The sequence below is a fragment of the Hippichthys cyanospilos genome, chromosome 10, assembly GCF_059441005.1.
Source record: "Hippichthys cyanospilos isolate Australia breed blue-spotted pipefish chromosome 10, RoL_Hcya_1.0, whole genome shotgun sequence".
NCBI classification, from domain to species: Eukaryota; Metazoa; Chordata; class Actinopteri; order Syngnathiformes; family Syngnathidae; genus Hippichthys; species Hippichthys cyanospilos.
The window spans coordinates 19,587,038-19,604,856 of record NC_142378.1 but is presented as its reverse complement, the minus strand read 5'-3'; the positions used below and the strand labels follow the sequence as shown (position 1 = coordinate 19,604,856).

The 17,819-nt window shown below is 38.6% G+C and overlaps 1 protein-coding gene across 2 annotated transcripts in view; it reads right to left on the bottom strand.

The window, feature by feature from the left end:
- Positions 1 to 4,131: 4,131 nt before the first annotated feature.
- Positions 4,132 to 17,819, bottom strand: part of ttc39a (tetratricopeptide repeat domain 39A) — a 39,019-nt gene continuing 25,331 nt past the window's right edge. For both annotated transcript variants that reach the window (XM_088425080.1, XM_088425081.1), the window contains 15 exons: positions 16,955 to 16,995; positions 16,674 to 16,741; positions 16,541 to 16,605; positions 16,355 to 16,454; positions 16,181 to 16,246; positions 14,487 to 14,595; positions 14,325 to 14,392; positions 14,181 to 14,240; positions 11,137 to 11,298; positions 10,861 to 10,952; positions 9,667 to 9,787; positions 8,786 to 8,897; positions 8,585 to 8,699; positions 8,385 to 8,501; positions 4,132 to 6,908 (listed from right to left, as the gene is read on the bottom strand). In XM_088425080.1, the coding sequence (XP_088281206.1) occupies positions 6,794 to 6,908; positions 8,385 to 8,501; positions 8,585 to 8,699; positions 8,786 to 8,897; positions 9,667 to 9,787; positions 10,861 to 10,952; positions 11,137 to 11,298; positions 14,181 to 14,240; positions 14,325 to 14,392; positions 14,487 to 14,595; positions 16,181 to 16,246; positions 16,355 to 16,454; positions 16,541 to 16,605; positions 16,674 to 16,741; positions 16,955 to 16,995 (1,411 nt within the window). In that variant the 3' untranslated portion in view covers positions 4,132 to 6,793. The remainder of the gene's footprint in view (positions 6,909 to 8,384; positions 8,502 to 8,584; positions 8,700 to 8,785; positions 8,898 to 9,666; positions 9,788 to 10,860; positions 10,953 to 11,136; positions 11,299 to 14,180; positions 14,241 to 14,324; positions 14,393 to 14,486; positions 14,596 to 16,180; positions 16,247 to 16,354; positions 16,455 to 16,540; positions 16,606 to 16,673; positions 16,742 to 16,954; positions 16,996 to 17,819) is intronic.

Below are 17,819 nucleotides of genomic sequence, written 5' to 3'. Positions count from 1 at the left end.
CTGCTTTCACCAGAAACCAGGGCATTCACATCAACACGGCACAGATGGATAGGTAAGTGGCCCTAATGCTTAATGGACAGCTGTAATAGTCAATCGAGCCATAACCCCGCCATCTCGAGGCCTCACGTTGAACGTGACGTGACTGGATGCTCACTGCATGAAGGCGTTGCTATATTGATCTACCATGTTAAACGTTGGAAGTAGTTAAATAAAGTTATTGAAAAAAAAACATGTTGCTCAACCGTAGGTGTGAAGGAAATCATATATTAAGTTGTTATCATTATGTGCTTATTTCCATGTGTGCAGTCCGAGTTCATCTCACCCCAGTCCTTAGATAAAGCTGTTGACGCAGGAAAGTGTGAGCCGGGACCATGGCCCAGCTGTTGGTGGCGCCCGACTGGCTCTTTTTGTTATGTCTTGTAATGTGCAATGCTTTGCTGAATGAATAAAAACCAGGCAGGGGCGCTTGGGCGTTGAATTAGCGTTGGAGAACCCACGAGTTCATTTGCCCAAGCTTTTTCCCTATCCATGGCGTAGAAAAGTCAATCTTGGCTGGTCTGAGTTACTCTTTTTGCTGCTTAGCGGCTAGGCTTGTCCTAGTCTTCTTTTAGAGATTTCTCTGACAGTAGGCTAACGGCGACTTTCAGCAATGGCGTCCATGTCAATAAAATAGGATTTATTATTGGAAATGAAACACAGAAACTGTACAAGCAAGTGATTGAAGTCTTTCTGAGGAAAGAAAGAAGAATGGATTTTGTATTGAAAGAAGTGGGAGACGTGTTTTGGTGAGTAGAGCGATTGATTTATTTTTTTCCTTTTTAATGTTTTTATAATTTTATCGTGTTCACATTCAATTAGTGGTAAAGTAATAAAATGTTCTTATATTCAAGTGCGAATTGTAATTTAGCGCACAATCTTGTTAAAGCTTGCCTGATTTCGGCGTCACGTTCTTTCTGGCTTTATTTTGTGGAGTTTCACTTATTTTGCTTTTGAGTTTGTGTTGTTTTTCCCTGGCTTCTGTCGTTAGTGTAATTTGTGTCACCTGTCATGAGCGTGTTCCAGCTCTAGTGTAGCTCTAGTGTTTCGTGTTTCGCCCAGCTTCTGTGAGTATTAAATCGTTTTATTGAGCCCATCTCATCCCGCCTCCCTGCTTTTTGGATCCACCTTCCCACATCCGTCGCCAACATGCCGCACAGACATGACACTTGGTGGACTTCATAAAACTTTGTGGACATTTAAAATTATTCTTAATTATTTGAAGTTCTGCCACTATCACGTACTGTATAAGTTTCAATTGCTGATGCGGATTTATTGATGTTTAAATGCTCCAGAAAATAGCCTGTGTAACCCAGTAATGCGTACGTGTGCTTCTGAGTGTGAAATGCACGTACCGTCACTGCATTAAGGACATTGATTTCCAGATACTTAAGTATTAAATCAATACAAAATCGATACTCTTTAAATGCCAGGGACGTGTTTTCACATATTTTTATGTTTTTTAAAGAGTCCAATCCCAAATTTCAATCCCAGATACTTAAGTATTAAATCGATACTTGAGTACATTAAGGACATGAATTTCCAGATACTTAAGTATTAAATTAATACAAAATCGATACTCATTCAATGCCAGGGATGTGTTTTCACATATTTTTATGTTTTTTAAAGAGTCCAATCCCAAATTTCAATCCCAGATACTTAAGTATTAAATCGATACTTGAGTACATTAAGGACATTAATTTCCAGATACTTAAGTATTAAATCGATACTTAAGTATCTGGAATTGAAAGTCTGGACTCTGTAATAAATGTGATAATATGCATTGAATGAGTTAAACTTGGCTGAATTGATTGCTGTATTGAAGAGTAATGAATTCTAGCACAATATAATATAAAATAACATGAACAAATATATATATATATATATATATATATATATATATATATATATATATATATATATATATATATATATACAGTCAGCCCCCGGCTTACGAGCATCCTGATTTGCGAACAATTCGCCATACGAGCGTGGATCAGGGAGAATTTTGTCCTCCGCTTACGAGCAAACCTCTCGTCTTACGAGCATTCCAACAAACCAGCCATTGAGTATGTAGAAATGATCTCGCCTAACTGCGTCAACATATTCAGCAGTTGCGTCATCTATAATCATTAACAGACACTTATGGTGGTAACGTGAACGCTATTGGTCTTACAACCTCACACTGACTGTCTCACTCACGGTGTCTAAATATATATTACCATTTAAGTGTAGTGTTTGTACAGCTAAAGGGAAAAACAGCTGACATGAAATTAAATGTGCCGATTGCAAGACAAAGAATTGTCATTGGTTTAAATGTGTGTTTTTTTTTAATTAATTGTCAATACATTCCAACCGTTTAAAAAAAAAGTGTGAATAAATATCAGTCAGTCAAGGAGACGCCAATATGCTATTGGTCGATTAAGGTCACCCGGTCTCACTCACGGAGATGCTATTGGCCGGCGTCACACGTCAATCACAGAAATGCCGATATGCTATTGGCCGAACGCCTTTATCTAGCTTGATGGGACAGGATGGAAGGAAGTAGACAAAATGAGTGAAAAACGGAATGTTTTGAAGACTTTGCAAACTTTATCTGTTAGACATAGCTTCTAAAATTACTAGCAGCGGTAAAGGAAGAAATAAGAGGATGATGTTTTAGTATCTCCGTGATTTGCACCATGACTGAAAGAGTTACTGTAACACTGTAAGAGCAATAGCCTATGTGCGTTGCCGTATTAACTCAAGGGGTTAATCTCTGCACCCTTTTACGGGTGGTATCACAGTGTCACATAATGTTTGCTTGATAAAATTGCATGTCATGTTAGTCAGCGATCTCCCGACATGCTTTGGGACAGCGCCATTGTTGCAATTTTGTGAGTTGTAACCAACGGTGAACTGACGCTCGAACAAGCTTTAAGTGTGGTGCCTAGTAAATTCAACACACTCAACCTCCCCTCCGCCTCCACCCAGCTCAATTCACGTCGGGAAAAACAGCTGACATGAAATTAAGTGTGCCGATTGCAGGACAAAAAAATCGTCACAGGTTTAAATGTGTTTTAATCAATAAGATGTCAATACATTCCAACTGTTTAAAAAAAAGTGCGAATAATTATCAGTCAGTCAAGGAGACGCCAATATGCTATTGGTCGATTAAGGTCACCCGGTCTCACTCACGGAGATGCTATTGGCCGGCGTCACACGTCAATCACAGAAGTGCCGATATGCTATTGGCCGAACGCCTTTATCTAGCTTGATGGCACAGCTGGTTGGGATGGAAGGAAGTAGAGAAAACCCTGACTGAAAAAGTTACTTTGACACTGTAAGACCAATAGCATTTCTGATTTACCGTATTGACTTCGAGCATTCATCTCTGCTCACCTCTGCTTATCTCAGCACAAGTCACGTCTTTCCAAAGGTAAAAGTCAGTGTTCCCTTGTATTTATTATTTAATGCAACTGTACAGTAGATTATGTCATTTAATAATAATATATGTATACAGCGTGATAATTTTACCTAAGGCTTCTGCGCGCGTTGCACGCATTCACGAATTAACATGGGTTTGGATTGCCCGCTATACGAGCAATTCGAGATACGAGCGTAGCCGCTGAACGGATTAAGTTCGTAACCCGGGGGCCCACTGTATATATATTTTAACATTAACCCAAATTATTTCACAGACCCTCTGCAGTCAGGCCACAGACCCCCAGGGGACCCCACTTTGAGAACTATTGCTTTAATGGCCTTGTATCAAACAAAATCAACTTTAAGAACGTGAAACCATGTTCCAATGCTATTTCCTAAACAAATCCTATCCAAAGTGATCGTTTCCTCTATTCATGCACCTCTGAGCGTTGATGCTCATTGCTGCGTTCTCAGTACCAACCCTTTCCAATCAGTGCATATACTGTACACTCGTTTACTTTGTTCCATCACTGATTGACTACTGTTTTTCCTAAAGCCATTTGCAGTTCACTAGGACAGTGGTTGTCAAACCTTTTCCCATGTACTGTACCTCCTGTGAAATATGTTTCAGCCAAGTAACCCCTAATCATCACAATGCATTTTTGATGAGAAAAATGACTTGAAACATAGTGCTGTGCCATTCTGGTCTGATTTATTCAACTTCCTAACTACAATTGTAGTGGTAACTTTCGACGTACAGTTGTCTTTACAACAATGCAGCTTCATGTTCCATTTAATCTGTTCTTATTTTGAATGGAAACATGAACAGTTCTTATGGCATCAAAAAGCATTAACCCATTGCTGGGCACAGCGGCCACTTTCGGTCGATAGTCTTAACAGGCAAAAGGGCCGAAAGCATCTGTGACAGCCATTGCTTGAATTCTAACATACTCCTAAATTTCTCTAAAATCCTGAAAATTATTGTCTGTTGAGGACTTGAAAATAGAAAACATGTGCCTAATAAAGGCCATTTTTGCCTGTTTAGAGTACCGGCCAAAAGCGGTCACTGTGCCCTGTAAAGGGGTAAATTAGATTTGCAGATACCTGCGGAAACGCTGTTAAAATGTCACGTACCCCCTGAAGCGCCTTCTTGAATGGCATTTTGAGAACCACTGCACTAGGACGTCATTAAATGGGTGCGGTAGCCTCTATGGTGAGAGGCAGGGTGTAAGGGAGCCAGATGTTTTACTTTGAGAAATGTACCCACCAACATAACTTATATTTCATAAAAAAGTTGAATCGCCATTGTGCCAAAAGCGATATACGTACTGTATTTATTCTTATATGTACATTATAGTTCAGTTTACAGGCCCTTTAACTCTTTCAGTGCCATGGAGGAGAATTTTCGTCATGTAAATTACTTAGGTTGTGTGCCAGTGACAATTCTTATTATTGCTTTATTTTAAATAAATGATGAATGAGGTATAATCTTACTTTTTTTTCTAGGTATAGAATTTAGTGTAATATTTTCATATGTCACCATTGTCTATTTAGTCATACAGTGCAAGATTCTGTCCGCCTTGAAAGATGCGTCAAAATGCTCGATATCGGCTGGCACTCAAGGGGGTGGCTTTTTCAGATTATGCGTGGCACTGAAAGAGTTAACTGATTTGATGTAGTAGTGGTAGCTTTAGTCATAGACAGGTGCATCAACATACATTTCAATATTGGAGAAAAGTTGAGTTAGCAGCTCAATTCATCAGTGAAACCAATTCTACAGATTTGTTAAACTGTAAAATGGTATTCAGCAAGTCAATTCCTACCTAAAATATACATTAAAAACCTTTTTGATCATCCATCCATTTTCTATGAACTCTTATCCTTACTAAGGTTGCTTATTTAATAGTTGGATTTCTTGACATGGCGGCATTTGGGGTTTCTGTTAGCTGTAAGCTATGGGAGACAATAGTTCCCCTTTGTAGCCCCTGAATAAGTAATGTCAAAAGTTTAATCATGAAATCATGAAATGTTGTATTTCACTGTGTACTAAATATTAATAATATGCAAGTTTCATTTTTTTTTTTTTTTTACCTGAACCACAGTTTAAAAAAAACAAAAACAATAGACTGCATTTGTATATGTACATTTGCCTTGCATTCAAACCACCACCTCAACCCTGCATAGACCAACAACTTTTGAAGTAGTAGCACCAGCCATATTTACACGGTTGGAAAAAAATATTGCTACTTTAGTGTGTTCTCATTTAAGGCACATGCCCGGATTTGCCTCAGTTTCCTGTTGATTGAGGAGGTCAAGGTCAGCCAGTGCACGTGTCACATGCTAGATGATTGATCAGTACCACATGGGCACCGTATTCCGTATTTGTTGGCCTATAAGCTGCGACTTTTTCCTCATGATTTGAGCCATGCGGTTTATAGTCCAGTGCGGTTTATCTGTTGTGTTTTTGTTTGTTTTGTTTTTTTACTAGCCACCAGCAAGCAAATGTGTGTATCTCTTCGAGGTTTCAATTTATGGAACAACGATGAAATAGAACTGAAAAGATGTGAATCAAAAATAGTTTTAGAAATATATTATTAAAAAAATATGTCTAAATTGAATACGAGAATCAATAAAATTTGGGATAAATTTGTGACGTGTATATTTGATATTTTTATATACAGAACACAGTCTATATATATGATTTTATATATGTATTTATGCTTGTATATATAAATTATGTGCAATGTGTTTTTCTGTTCATTAAAGTAATCGATCAAACAAAGGGAGATAAAAAAAAGATGCTATTGAAGTATTGATTTTGATTTTGAACTGCTATTTAACTAATAGTGTTAGTATTGAAAATATCCGTCCATCCGTTTTCTAAAAATATCTTGGGACTAACCATGCAGGCATGTTCTGTCTGTTAAAGAGAGGATGTTGCCAATCACAGACAATTACAAAAAACTTAAATAACGGAAAAAAAAAAACCTTCCATGTAGCATCTTTTGCAGAAATATCTCATTTTATTACCTGCGGTTTATAGTCCAGTGCGGCTCATCCATGACAAAAATAACTTTTTTGCTCATGTTTTGCTGCTGCGGCTTATAGTCCAGAAAATACGGAATACGGTGTGTGTGTGTGTGTGTGTGTGCGTATATATATATATATATATATATATATATATATATATATATATATATATATATATACATATATATATATATATATGTTAAATCACCAATTACTTTTCCCTCAAACCCTCCTAAGAAGAGACAGTTCCAAGCCTTTGACGAGCCAAGTGGTGTACTGAGGGGGAATGCAAAAGTTGAATCTCAGCCCTCATGTGTAGTCTTCACGGGCTTGAGGGCATATGGACTCCATTTTCTCTAGCACCCTTGGCTTTGTGCAGGGCGGCTTGAATACGGAATTGAGTCCGAGATTCCATGGAGTAGTTTTTGTAATTTTGCCTAGACAAGAACAATGTTTAGTTAGCAAATCGCACCGAAGAATATCTGCACGTAGTTGACAGTCTTGAAAAAGATGCCAAAAAATGGCAACAAAGAACGTCTGACTAAATATAACTTTTTCTTCTTCTGAATGCTTTTGAAATTGGTACAATTTAACTTTGAATACAATTTTTTTTCTTTTTTTATAAAGAAAAAACATGAAACAGCAAATAGCTGTCTTTCAGAAAAATGATGGAGTAGACGTCCACAAGAAAAGGGAGTTGTACTTTTTTTACAATTAGGTTGACATTGTTGCGTACAGTAATACAGTAATAATTTTCATGCATGTGGGTAACTGAATTTTTTTAAAAAGTGAAAAATAGTTTTACTTCACATATTTAAGACCAATATTGCTGCAGTGCACATATTTTCTTAAATCTTAAATTATTGAACCTTATACAGTGACTCTAATGTTATGCCTTCAGGTTTCAATGTCTTGGCTATACGTAGTCAGGAACACGGTGAGCCGCAGTTGCCCCAGGAAGTAGGTTTTCAGCCACTCGTGTGTGATGGACTCAGAGTCCATCACCTCCTTTGCAATGACAAAAAAAAAAAAAAAAAAAGTTGAACTGCTTTCAACTGACTGGTCAGGCAATCCGTCAATTAGCTTAAGGAGTATTCGTACAAGACACGGGCACCAATGTGGAAAGGATCCCAACCTCTGAGCAGGAGTAGATTACAACTCCTGCCCTTATTGGTTTCACCCGGAGCCAATCACGTGTCTTGTAGGAGTGCCCCTTGAGCTTACTGAGAGATTGCCTGGCCAGTCAGTTGAGAACAGTACTATTTTTTTTTTGTCATTGCAAAGGATGTTTTCTGAGTCCATCACGCACGAGCGACTGAAAGAGATCGCAAGAAGGAAGGAAAGCTTTGGGACCTCACACCTTTTGCAATAAATTGGAATCTCAGGTATAAACTCTGCTTTTTAATCATGTTTGGTCAACTACTTGCTTCACTCTAGTTAGACGTCCGAACGCTTACTCATAGGGCAATTGTGGCTCACCGTGATCCCGACTACAAACAGCCAAGACATGGAAACGAGAAGGATTCACAGTACAGTTACTGTATAAGGTTTAATTATTTCAGATTTAAGTAAATATATGTACTGTAGTAGTTCGCAGTCCAAGGGGTACCCGTGGTGTGTGCACTTACAGGTAACATTTGTCTGGCATGCAGGGAATCTTCACAGCGCTTTTCTTTGCTATAACTTTTTTTTCCATGAAAAAAAAAATCCGCGATACACAGAGGGCAGGAAATAGTGAGGGGTCATTGTACTTGTTTGACCATTAAAAACATTTACATTAGCATTTCATTTTATGATGACACCTGCTGAAACCTCTGAATGGTTTTAGTTTGAAAGTCATAAATGGAGGAATGCCAGTATTACTCATTTAAACACTGATTTCCTGAACTGTATTTGGGTTTACTGTCACTTACTTTGCTGCTTCTAGTAGTTTTACAGCTTCATCATTCCGCCCTTGTTCCAGACATAACAGGCTGTGCTCTAGCAATGCATTGGGAACTAGGTAGTGGTCATACTTGATCTGGGCCTCACTGTAGAAGAAATGGATGCAAATCATATTTAATCAATACGACAGTATTAAGGATACATTAATCCGTGCCTGCATGATGCTTACTTGCAGAGGACAAGAGTAAAGTAGTGTTCTGCCTCATCGTGATGTCCCAGGTGCTTGAGACACAGTCCTTTCAGCAAGCTCAGCAGACACTGGTCGTCAAACGTGAACTCAGACCCTGTCAGATGAAATGGATGCAATGCATTGTAAAAGAATCACCAACAAATAAAACTGCTATGTAATTCCTTGGTTGATTCTTCGTACTATCCATCCTCTCAAGTTTCGCCTGCGCCTCGTCCAGCGTCTTCAGCATGTTTTCAGTCAGCTCTTTGTGCTTGCCAATGATCGTATAGCCATTCCAAATGTACATCATCTCCTGGACAAAACGTGGAACGAATCAGCCCAGTTTCTGTCAACACTTCAATTTGCACTTGCTTCAACATGTCAAGTCAAGTTAAGTCAAATTCATTTCTAAAACATGACCACAAAAGAGTTTCAAAGAGCTTTACAAGTCCACAATGACATTTAAGAAAAACTTTAAAAATAAATCAATAAATAAGAAACATCTGGGGGAAAATGAGAAACCTTAAGAAGCAGCTGCAGGTCGGAGGAGACCCTTTTCCAAGCTCAACAGATTGCAATGAAGTGCTAAATTAACACATAGTGCAGTGCTAAGTAATGCAAATCAAAATAATGAGAGTCCATTATGAAGATAAAAACGCAGCAAAATGAGCTGAGAAATCTTACATGGGCATACTGAACTTGTGCATTATCAGGAACATAAATTATATTTCATATCAATTTATTTTCAGTGAATATAAAAAGTCTACATACCGCTGTTCAAACGGTAGGGTTTTGTGTTTCAAAAAGTTGGAACAAGATACATTATTTTCCCACCAATACTAAACCTAAAACTTTTACAATTCAAATGTAAAAATAAATCTTTTCAAGGAAACGTGGAAACAACTGATGCTGCTGTTGTACATCACATTCTCTTTATCAACTGTGCTTGGTGCGCTGAGGCACAACCAGAACAGGTATTGAAAATGATCTCAAATTCAGATGATTTAAGATGAAACGTGAACGTTTACTCATTTGTCAAATCAAGTCTACTTGTACATGACATGCATGAAAGTACCACTAACCAGCGGGGGGACAGGAAGTGGAATGGGGTTTTCCGTGAGGTAGCGGCGAGCTTTCCGGATGGCAAATTTCTCTGTGGGTAATGACTTGCCAGCAATTTTCTGCTTCAGCCCTTGTACCTGCCTGTAATAAATATCAAATATGTATGTATAAAACACCTTATGATCTAATCATTCCTCTTTGATATGACTATGCAATTGATCATCCAACACCCACACAATATATATATATATATATATATATATATATATATATATATATATATATATACAGTGGTACCTCGGTACTCGACCATAATCCGTTCTGAGGTGGTGGTCGAGCACCGATTTGTTCGAACACCGAAACCAATTTTCCCATAAGAAATAATGGAAAGTATGTGTGCACAAGTAAATGTGCACAAGCAGTACATGATAAAGATAAAGATAAATAAAGCATTATAAACCATTTTGTATAATTTACTTACGTTTTGGAGAGTGGTTGATGGCATACAGGAATGGATGTGGAGAGGACGGGAGGGAGTTACTCCTTCCATGATGACGCTAGCTAACTGCGACGCGAGGTACACCGCGTTCATATTTTGCTATAATTTCCTTCTTCGGTTCAATAGTGGTCCTCATTGTTTTCCTCTTTGCCTTCCCCTTATCACTGTCTTTCTTTGGACCCATTATTAAGGGCTAGAGCAACACGAAAAAGTTTAAATCCGGGAAGAAATACTCGAACAAACGTCTTACTCCGCTGGCGGTCTGAGTTGAACTGGCGCTTACCCGCTGGCCGAGAAGGGCCGAGGAGCGCGTTCGGGTCGGCTCGGCTCGGCTCGGCTCGGCTCGGCTAGTCGAGAACCGAAAATCTGATCGAGGTCCGATGCATTACCTACTTGATTTTTTTGGTCGAGCACCGATTTGGTCGAGTATAGAGGCGTTCGAGGACCGAGGTACCACTGTATATATATATATATATATATATATATATATATATATATATATATATATATATATATATAGACATACCAAGATATACTGTAGATGAATAGATACAGATAGATAAAACACTCAGATATCCCTCTCTCTCTCTTTATATATATATATATATATATATAAAGAGAGAGAGAGAGAAAGACAGATATAGATGAATAGATAGACAAGACATACCAAGATATAGATAAATCGATAGACAGATAGATAAAACACTCAGACGACCTGAACAGAGAAAACGCAGTTTCCCCGAAGGTTAGACAATCATCCTCCGTCAGCATGCTGAGGTAGGCTGCTTTCATATACGCATAGGTGGCCTGAGGGAGAAAGAGTGGTTACTGCTGCACTGCTGTAATCTCACAATAAACCTCCCTTTTACAGAACAAAAAAGGAAGGGGAAAAACAATATATTGATCTAGAGGATTGCTTTCTCTGCAATTGTTGAATTCTATTTTTTGTGTTTTATTTTGGCAAGATCAGATTGTAACTGCGCACGCCCACCTTGGACCAGGAGTTTTCCTTGCTGAGCAGGTCGGCATAGAAGTAGGCCATCTTCCAGTGTCGTTGATATGTGAAGCACCACATCAGCTCCCAGTAGCACATGTGATGGAACTGCTTCCACTGCTGCTGAGCCTCGCAGCATTCCTCAAACCGCTTGATAGCCTGATAGAGACCCACATATGAATGTCACTGTGTTTTTTCTGCTTTGTCTTCATATATATATATATATATATATATATATATATATATATATATATAGAGAGAGAGAGAGAGAGAGAGAGAGAGAGAGAGAGAGAGAGAGAGATAATACAATGCATGCCATATTTGTCTATTTTGCGTTTATATTTCTGACATGTAGACAAGTGAAGCAAGTGAAGTGAAGCAAAATAAAAACAGTTACAATTTCAATGCCAGTATGAGTGCGTAAATGTGTTTTGGCTTTTTTAAAAATTGTTTTCGTAGATGTAAATTTATTTAATACTTTGGTAATTTGTTTTCTTAAATGTACATCTTTTTCTACATTTGCAAATTTGTTTTCTAAAACAGGCATTGTCAAACTTTTTGGAGCGTAACAAGTGACGTATGACACGAACGGCCGTGACTTTTATTCTGAAGTTCCTCACGGAAGCATGGTGGTGACAACGGTCAACTTAATCATCTTTTCCTCCCAGAGCCACTTGTGATGAACACTGTGTTGTTGGTTTTTTTAGACTGACATTCTTTTTTGTATGTAGTGCGATGTCAGGCAGTCGACCAACACTACCTCGGTGCACAACCGGTCGACCACGGTCAATACATTAAGCACCCCTGCCAAATTATTTTGTTACTTATTTTGTTAATTTCCCGACTGCATTTCACATTACCAAATATTATACTTAGCCACCTCTCATTTGCTTTTGGTGGAAAGTGTACCGTAATTCCCCAAATATAAGACACACTTTTTATCCCAAAAATGAGGGCAAAAAGTATGGACACATCCTATAAACGGTAAAATAAAAATGAGATTGTTTTTATTTGACACCGTTCGAGGAAGATTGATCTACCTGCCACATAAGCTGCAGCTGAATTCTTGCTTACAATAATTACCGTAATGGGATGCGCTACAGAGCGGACGTCAGAGGCTGCTAGCAGCAATTTCTGCCAACAGTAGCTCGTGTTAGCTGACGTTGTTACGGCATTATTTTCAATAAAAGAAGCGAGTGTACTGAACCAATGTCTGAGTCCATGCTTGTTCACACACAAGAATATTACTAAAATTGAGAGGATCATGTAAGAGTTATGATGTCTTCAGCTGATTCAATGAAGAGTGGAAACGTAAATAGCCGAGTGCTCCAGTTAACACAAAAAGGTATCCCATTTGACTCGTTTATTATTGCGGTCATTTGGCATATACTCACAATCATTAATTGGTGAATCACAGATGCCACACAACTTCGGGTATTTATGGTAAAATGAGCTCGAGCCACCTCGCGAGAAAAAAACAACTTCTTGGAGCATGTTATAATGGCGCTGTGTTCACTGAAAATTACACATTAGAAATCAGTCACTCACTCGCTCTCTCGTATTATGGTCATCCATTACTGTTTTCAATAAATCCAAATTTGATGTATGTAGTCCTCTTTGTATTTTCTTTGTTTGAACAGCTTTTGCCTTGTCATCACTAAGTGCAAGTGGACAGTCTTACAAACACATCCAATGCTAAGTAGATAGTGAGTCAAGTCAAATTTGATTTATAAAGCACATTTAAAAAGACCATTGTCTTTTTATTTATTTATTTATTTATTATTATTTTTTAAATGTACGTGGGCCAGTGTGTATTACTGTGTGTTGCCTTTTCGAATGCATGCATGAGTATGTATGCATAGCTTTTCCTGTATACGTTTGCGAATACGTATGTTTATTTTATTTATTTATTTACTTATTTTATTTATTTCCCCTCCCATTGTTTGTGTGCATCATGTGTGTGCGTGTGTGGAGTATGTTTGTGAATAAGTGTTGCTCTCTGGGGAATTGTTTTTTTTTTTTGTTAAAACACATGGAAATCTATTATTTGTACATGATCCTGTTACAGGATCGATCATTGAGGGATCAGGATCATTGAGGTTTTGTAAAATCAATAAAAATACGTTCAAAGAAAGAAAAAGACCTTCGCTGTTCAATGAGATAATAGTGCAGAGAAAAACACAAATCACCTAAAACACAAAAAACAAGAGGTCCTGCGGGCGTGATGGTCAACCTCTTTGATGATAACGTGAATTTTGCGAGTCACATTTCTATGCATTTTTAAAAATATATTAAACTGGTTGACTTCATTACTTTATTGATGAGTAATGAATATATTAACAATTGAATATAAAGTAATATGAAATGAACCCAAATATATATATATGTTTTATTAATAACCCAAATTATTTCACGGACCCCCTGCAGTCAGACCAAAGGCCCTTGGGGGTCTGCAGAAACCACTTTGAGAACCACTGATCGATATTAGAAATGTCAAAATTATTACATTTTCAAAAATATATTAAACTAGCTGACTTGATTCCTTTCTTGAGTCAGGAATACATTCACAATTTAATATCAAATAAAATGAAACACAAACATATATTTTCTTATTAATAACACAAATTATTTCACAGAGCCTTGCAGTCAGGCCACGGACCCCACTTTGAGAACCACTGCCCGACACCCAAGATTTTTTTTCTCCCCCACTAAATGAATGTTGAGAAAGCCCGATGGTAAATGGAGTACAATTATATGACGCTTTCTACAACTTATAGTGCCCAAAACACTTTACAAAGGCTCACAATCACCCATTCACACAAACACACATGCCATACGCTAATGGAGGCTGCTCCCAAGCAGGGTGCTGCCAGAGGTACTGGGAGCAAATTAGGGTTCACTCACACACTTCGACATGGTCGCCAGAGTCAGATTGAACCCACAACTTTCTGGTTGAGAGACGAGCACTCCAGCGCTGAGCCATACCATCAATAAACATCACAATTCCACATGTTGGAATGAATTATTTTCAGGTCACTTACAGCATCCAGATTGCCTTTGATCTCCTCTATTCGACCAGCAAAGAACAAGAAGATGGATCCCTACAAGATAACGCACATCTTTTTAGCCATGTCGACCATACATGATATACAACAAGACTAAAAAAAAGCATACATCTGGCACACCTTGGGGTATTTCTCGAGATACGGTTGCAGCAATTTTTCAGCGTCTTCTACGTCTCCTTCTCCAGTGCCTGCAGGTCCCATAATGTGTGCAATGCCAAAAAGTGGGAAAATGTTTTACTGCCAGTAGTATCCACATGTATATGTGCGAGTGTGTTTACTTGCCTAGTATAAAGCTCATGAAGGTGTGATAACAAAGCAGCAGCATGTTACATAAGAATGACCTGAATGTGCTTTCTGCACAACCCTCTTGAAGCTGCTGGAGACCAAATTCCTGCACATAATTACACACAATGAGAAACACAATTAATTTTGCATTGGTTTATGAACAGTATATAAAGATGAGCACTGTCTGTGTATCAAACCACTGATTTATAGTTATTAATCATACAGCAAAAATGGCAAAAATTGGTTAAAAGAACAAGACATACCAAGGTAAATGAATGCTACACAACATAATAAAGAACAAGATAGATATTAAGATTGAGTAATTACGAAGAGGGAGAGGAGGTTCATATATATATATATATATATATATATATATATATATATATATATATATATATATATATATATATATATATATATATATATATGTGTGTGTGTGTGTGTGCGTGTGTGTGTGTGTTGCGCGCGTGTGTGTATACACACACACATTCTGCATATAAATATATACCTCTAATTGGATATAGTATGCATTCGTTTGAGGGTGTTTACAATTACAAATGCACATGCTTCATGCGGCGCCTTATTGTGTCTTTGTTGTCAACAACAAGGCCGCGGAAATTTTTTCCGGCGGACTTTGACCCATTATGAAAAGGAAAATAGGGCTTGACTGTCTCAGCCCCTGGACGTGTGCTTGAACAAGCTGGCATCGATTTCAGCAGATGGGGGGGAGAAACAGCGAGGGGCAATGTTCCATGCTCTGATCTCACAACAGTTGTCACTTGGGTAAAGAACTTCCCAAGTAGGATGATCAGCAAATCATCCTCAATTTCAAATAAATTGGACAGGTCTGAAGATGACTAACCATGGATGAGTAGCAAGGATGTTTGAACAATTGACTAGGAGAAAGGAGAGGATGTTCGGGTGTTAAATGGAAGAAGCTGTTTGGGCGTGTCAGATAGTGATGATGACTTTTTTGGCTTTTATACAAATTAATTTTCAGCTGTGTCAAAAACAAAGCGTTGAAACTTCAAACCGTTTTATTGTTGCAACATTAGTTTCAGAATTTGCATCTATGCGCACGCACATTGTCTCGCACTTGTCTCGTTTCCACCCCACCCTCACCCCTCTATAACCGCAACAATATGTTATTCGATATGCATCTAAGTAGCATAATGTCATCATTTTAATAACATAAACCATGTGTTTTAACTGGACAGCCGTGATCTATAAAACGGGGGGGGGGGGGGGGGGGGGTGTTGACTGACCTATACGCGAGGTCGCCTTGTACACGTAAAAATACGGTATTTGTTAATCGGACAGGCAATTTGAGGAACCCCTTCAAAATGAGACAGTTCAGCTAAAGGGCTTTTACTCAATCAATAAATGAAAGAAAATGAAACTAAATTAAATGTCCCTGTGGAAAAACTATGGGGCGCATTAACAATCAACCACCTTAACCAACTAGCATAGGTGTGGATCTCCAGTCCTTGAGGGCCAGTATCCGGCATGTTTTCAAACCCTCTCTCTCAAACATACCTGATTCAAATGATTAGGAACATTTTCGATTTCCTGCAGAGCTTGCTAACAAGCTAATCATTTGAATCAGGTGTGTTGGGAGAGAAAACCAGAAAACATGCAGGGTGCCGGCCCTCCAGGACTGGAGTTCCACTCCTATGGTCTAGGGAAATCACCTTGTTACCCGAGAAGCCCACAAACTCCAGCAACTTGAGCATCCGTGTGGGCAACATGGAGATCATCTGCAGGAGGAGCAGAACCAAAAGAAAAGAAAAAAAGAGATAATCAAATAAACCATCACAGTGTTTAACCGCCTAGTTTGCATTTGAAACATTTTTTAACGTTTTTACCAGATTGAAGGCTCCAACTCCCAATTTGACTCCGCCTTCAAAATGACCGTGATTGTTGCCGTGACTGTAAGTGGTGGACTCGAGGAATTTGTGGAGCTCTCTGTGGTTCAAATGACAGAAACAGGGAAGACATTTCTGAATAAAATGATATTTCTACAGAATGACAAGAAAGTTTCAGGCACTAACTTGTACGTCTGGTAGCTGTTCCTCACTTTGATTCCTCCTTTGATGAAACTGATCATATTTTCGTCCTGAGGAGAGAGTTGAAGGATATCTTCATCAGTGCATAAAGACAGTTGGACGAGGCATCTTTACCGACCTGAAGGAATGTAAGCGCTGCCCTCTGCAGGAGGCATTCAGCATAACAGACTTCAGCATGAATCTCAACTGTGGTGAAAATGGGATTTTGTTATGCTCAGCGACTACAGTGCACCCATTGTCTGTCTGTCTGTCTGTCTGTCTGTCTGTCTGTCTGTCTGCCTGCCTGCCTGCCTGCCTGCCTGCCTGTCTGTCTGTCTGTCTGTCTGTCTGTCTGTCCGTCCGTCCGTCTGTCTCAAAAGCCACTCGAAGACACGCGCATACACATAAGCACATGCACACCTTCTGTACAGCCTTTGAAGAAGCTTGCCTTCTTGCGGTGCCTGATGAGGAAAGCAAACAGAGCAATCAATTTTCTGCCTTGCACACCAATCCTTATCAGGTTGCTGATAGCTGCATAACACTAGCCTGTTATATTTCCGCTATAGACAGAGCAACATAAGTTGCCCTAATGAAACTTTTCAAAAACTGGAGTGGAAAAATTACCCTGAATATATTTGAGGAATAAGTTCATTGCTCACTTTGATCGCAAAAAAGCTCAAATTCGACCTGATTGTCCATATGTGTGTAACACGCTTATGGGCGGTTATTGACTCAAGATTCAGAATTACAATTGGTCCTGACTAAAGAATTTTCTGCCAATCTACTATTAGGACCTCGAGGAGGAAGTGAAGGCTTTTCTCAACTGCGTCCTTGTCTTTGACAGCCAGTTGTGATATTCTTAAGCCGTTCAATCACCATTTAAATATGTCAGCATATCATTTTGACGTAGGACTTACTAACTTCCATATTCAACATACGCATCTCAACAGCAGAAGCTGACACCGCTGAAATAAGAGTTTTCTGTCTCAAATACAGCTATACACATGTTTATTGGGGGTGGAAATCTTTGGCTGTCTCATGGTTCGATCACAATATGGGGTCCCCGATTCGATTGAGTATCGATTTTTGATTCTCAACGATTTTTGATTAAATGATTATGTTCATTCAAAATGATTTCTGCTTCAATCTAGGGAAGTGCAAACAATCATACTATTTGAGCCATCTTTGTAAGAGAGAATAACAAGGGGAGACACTGAATTTTTTGTTTTTTACATTTTTTAAGTTTGCCTTTTTCCACAAAATATGTGTTTGTGAATTAATTTGG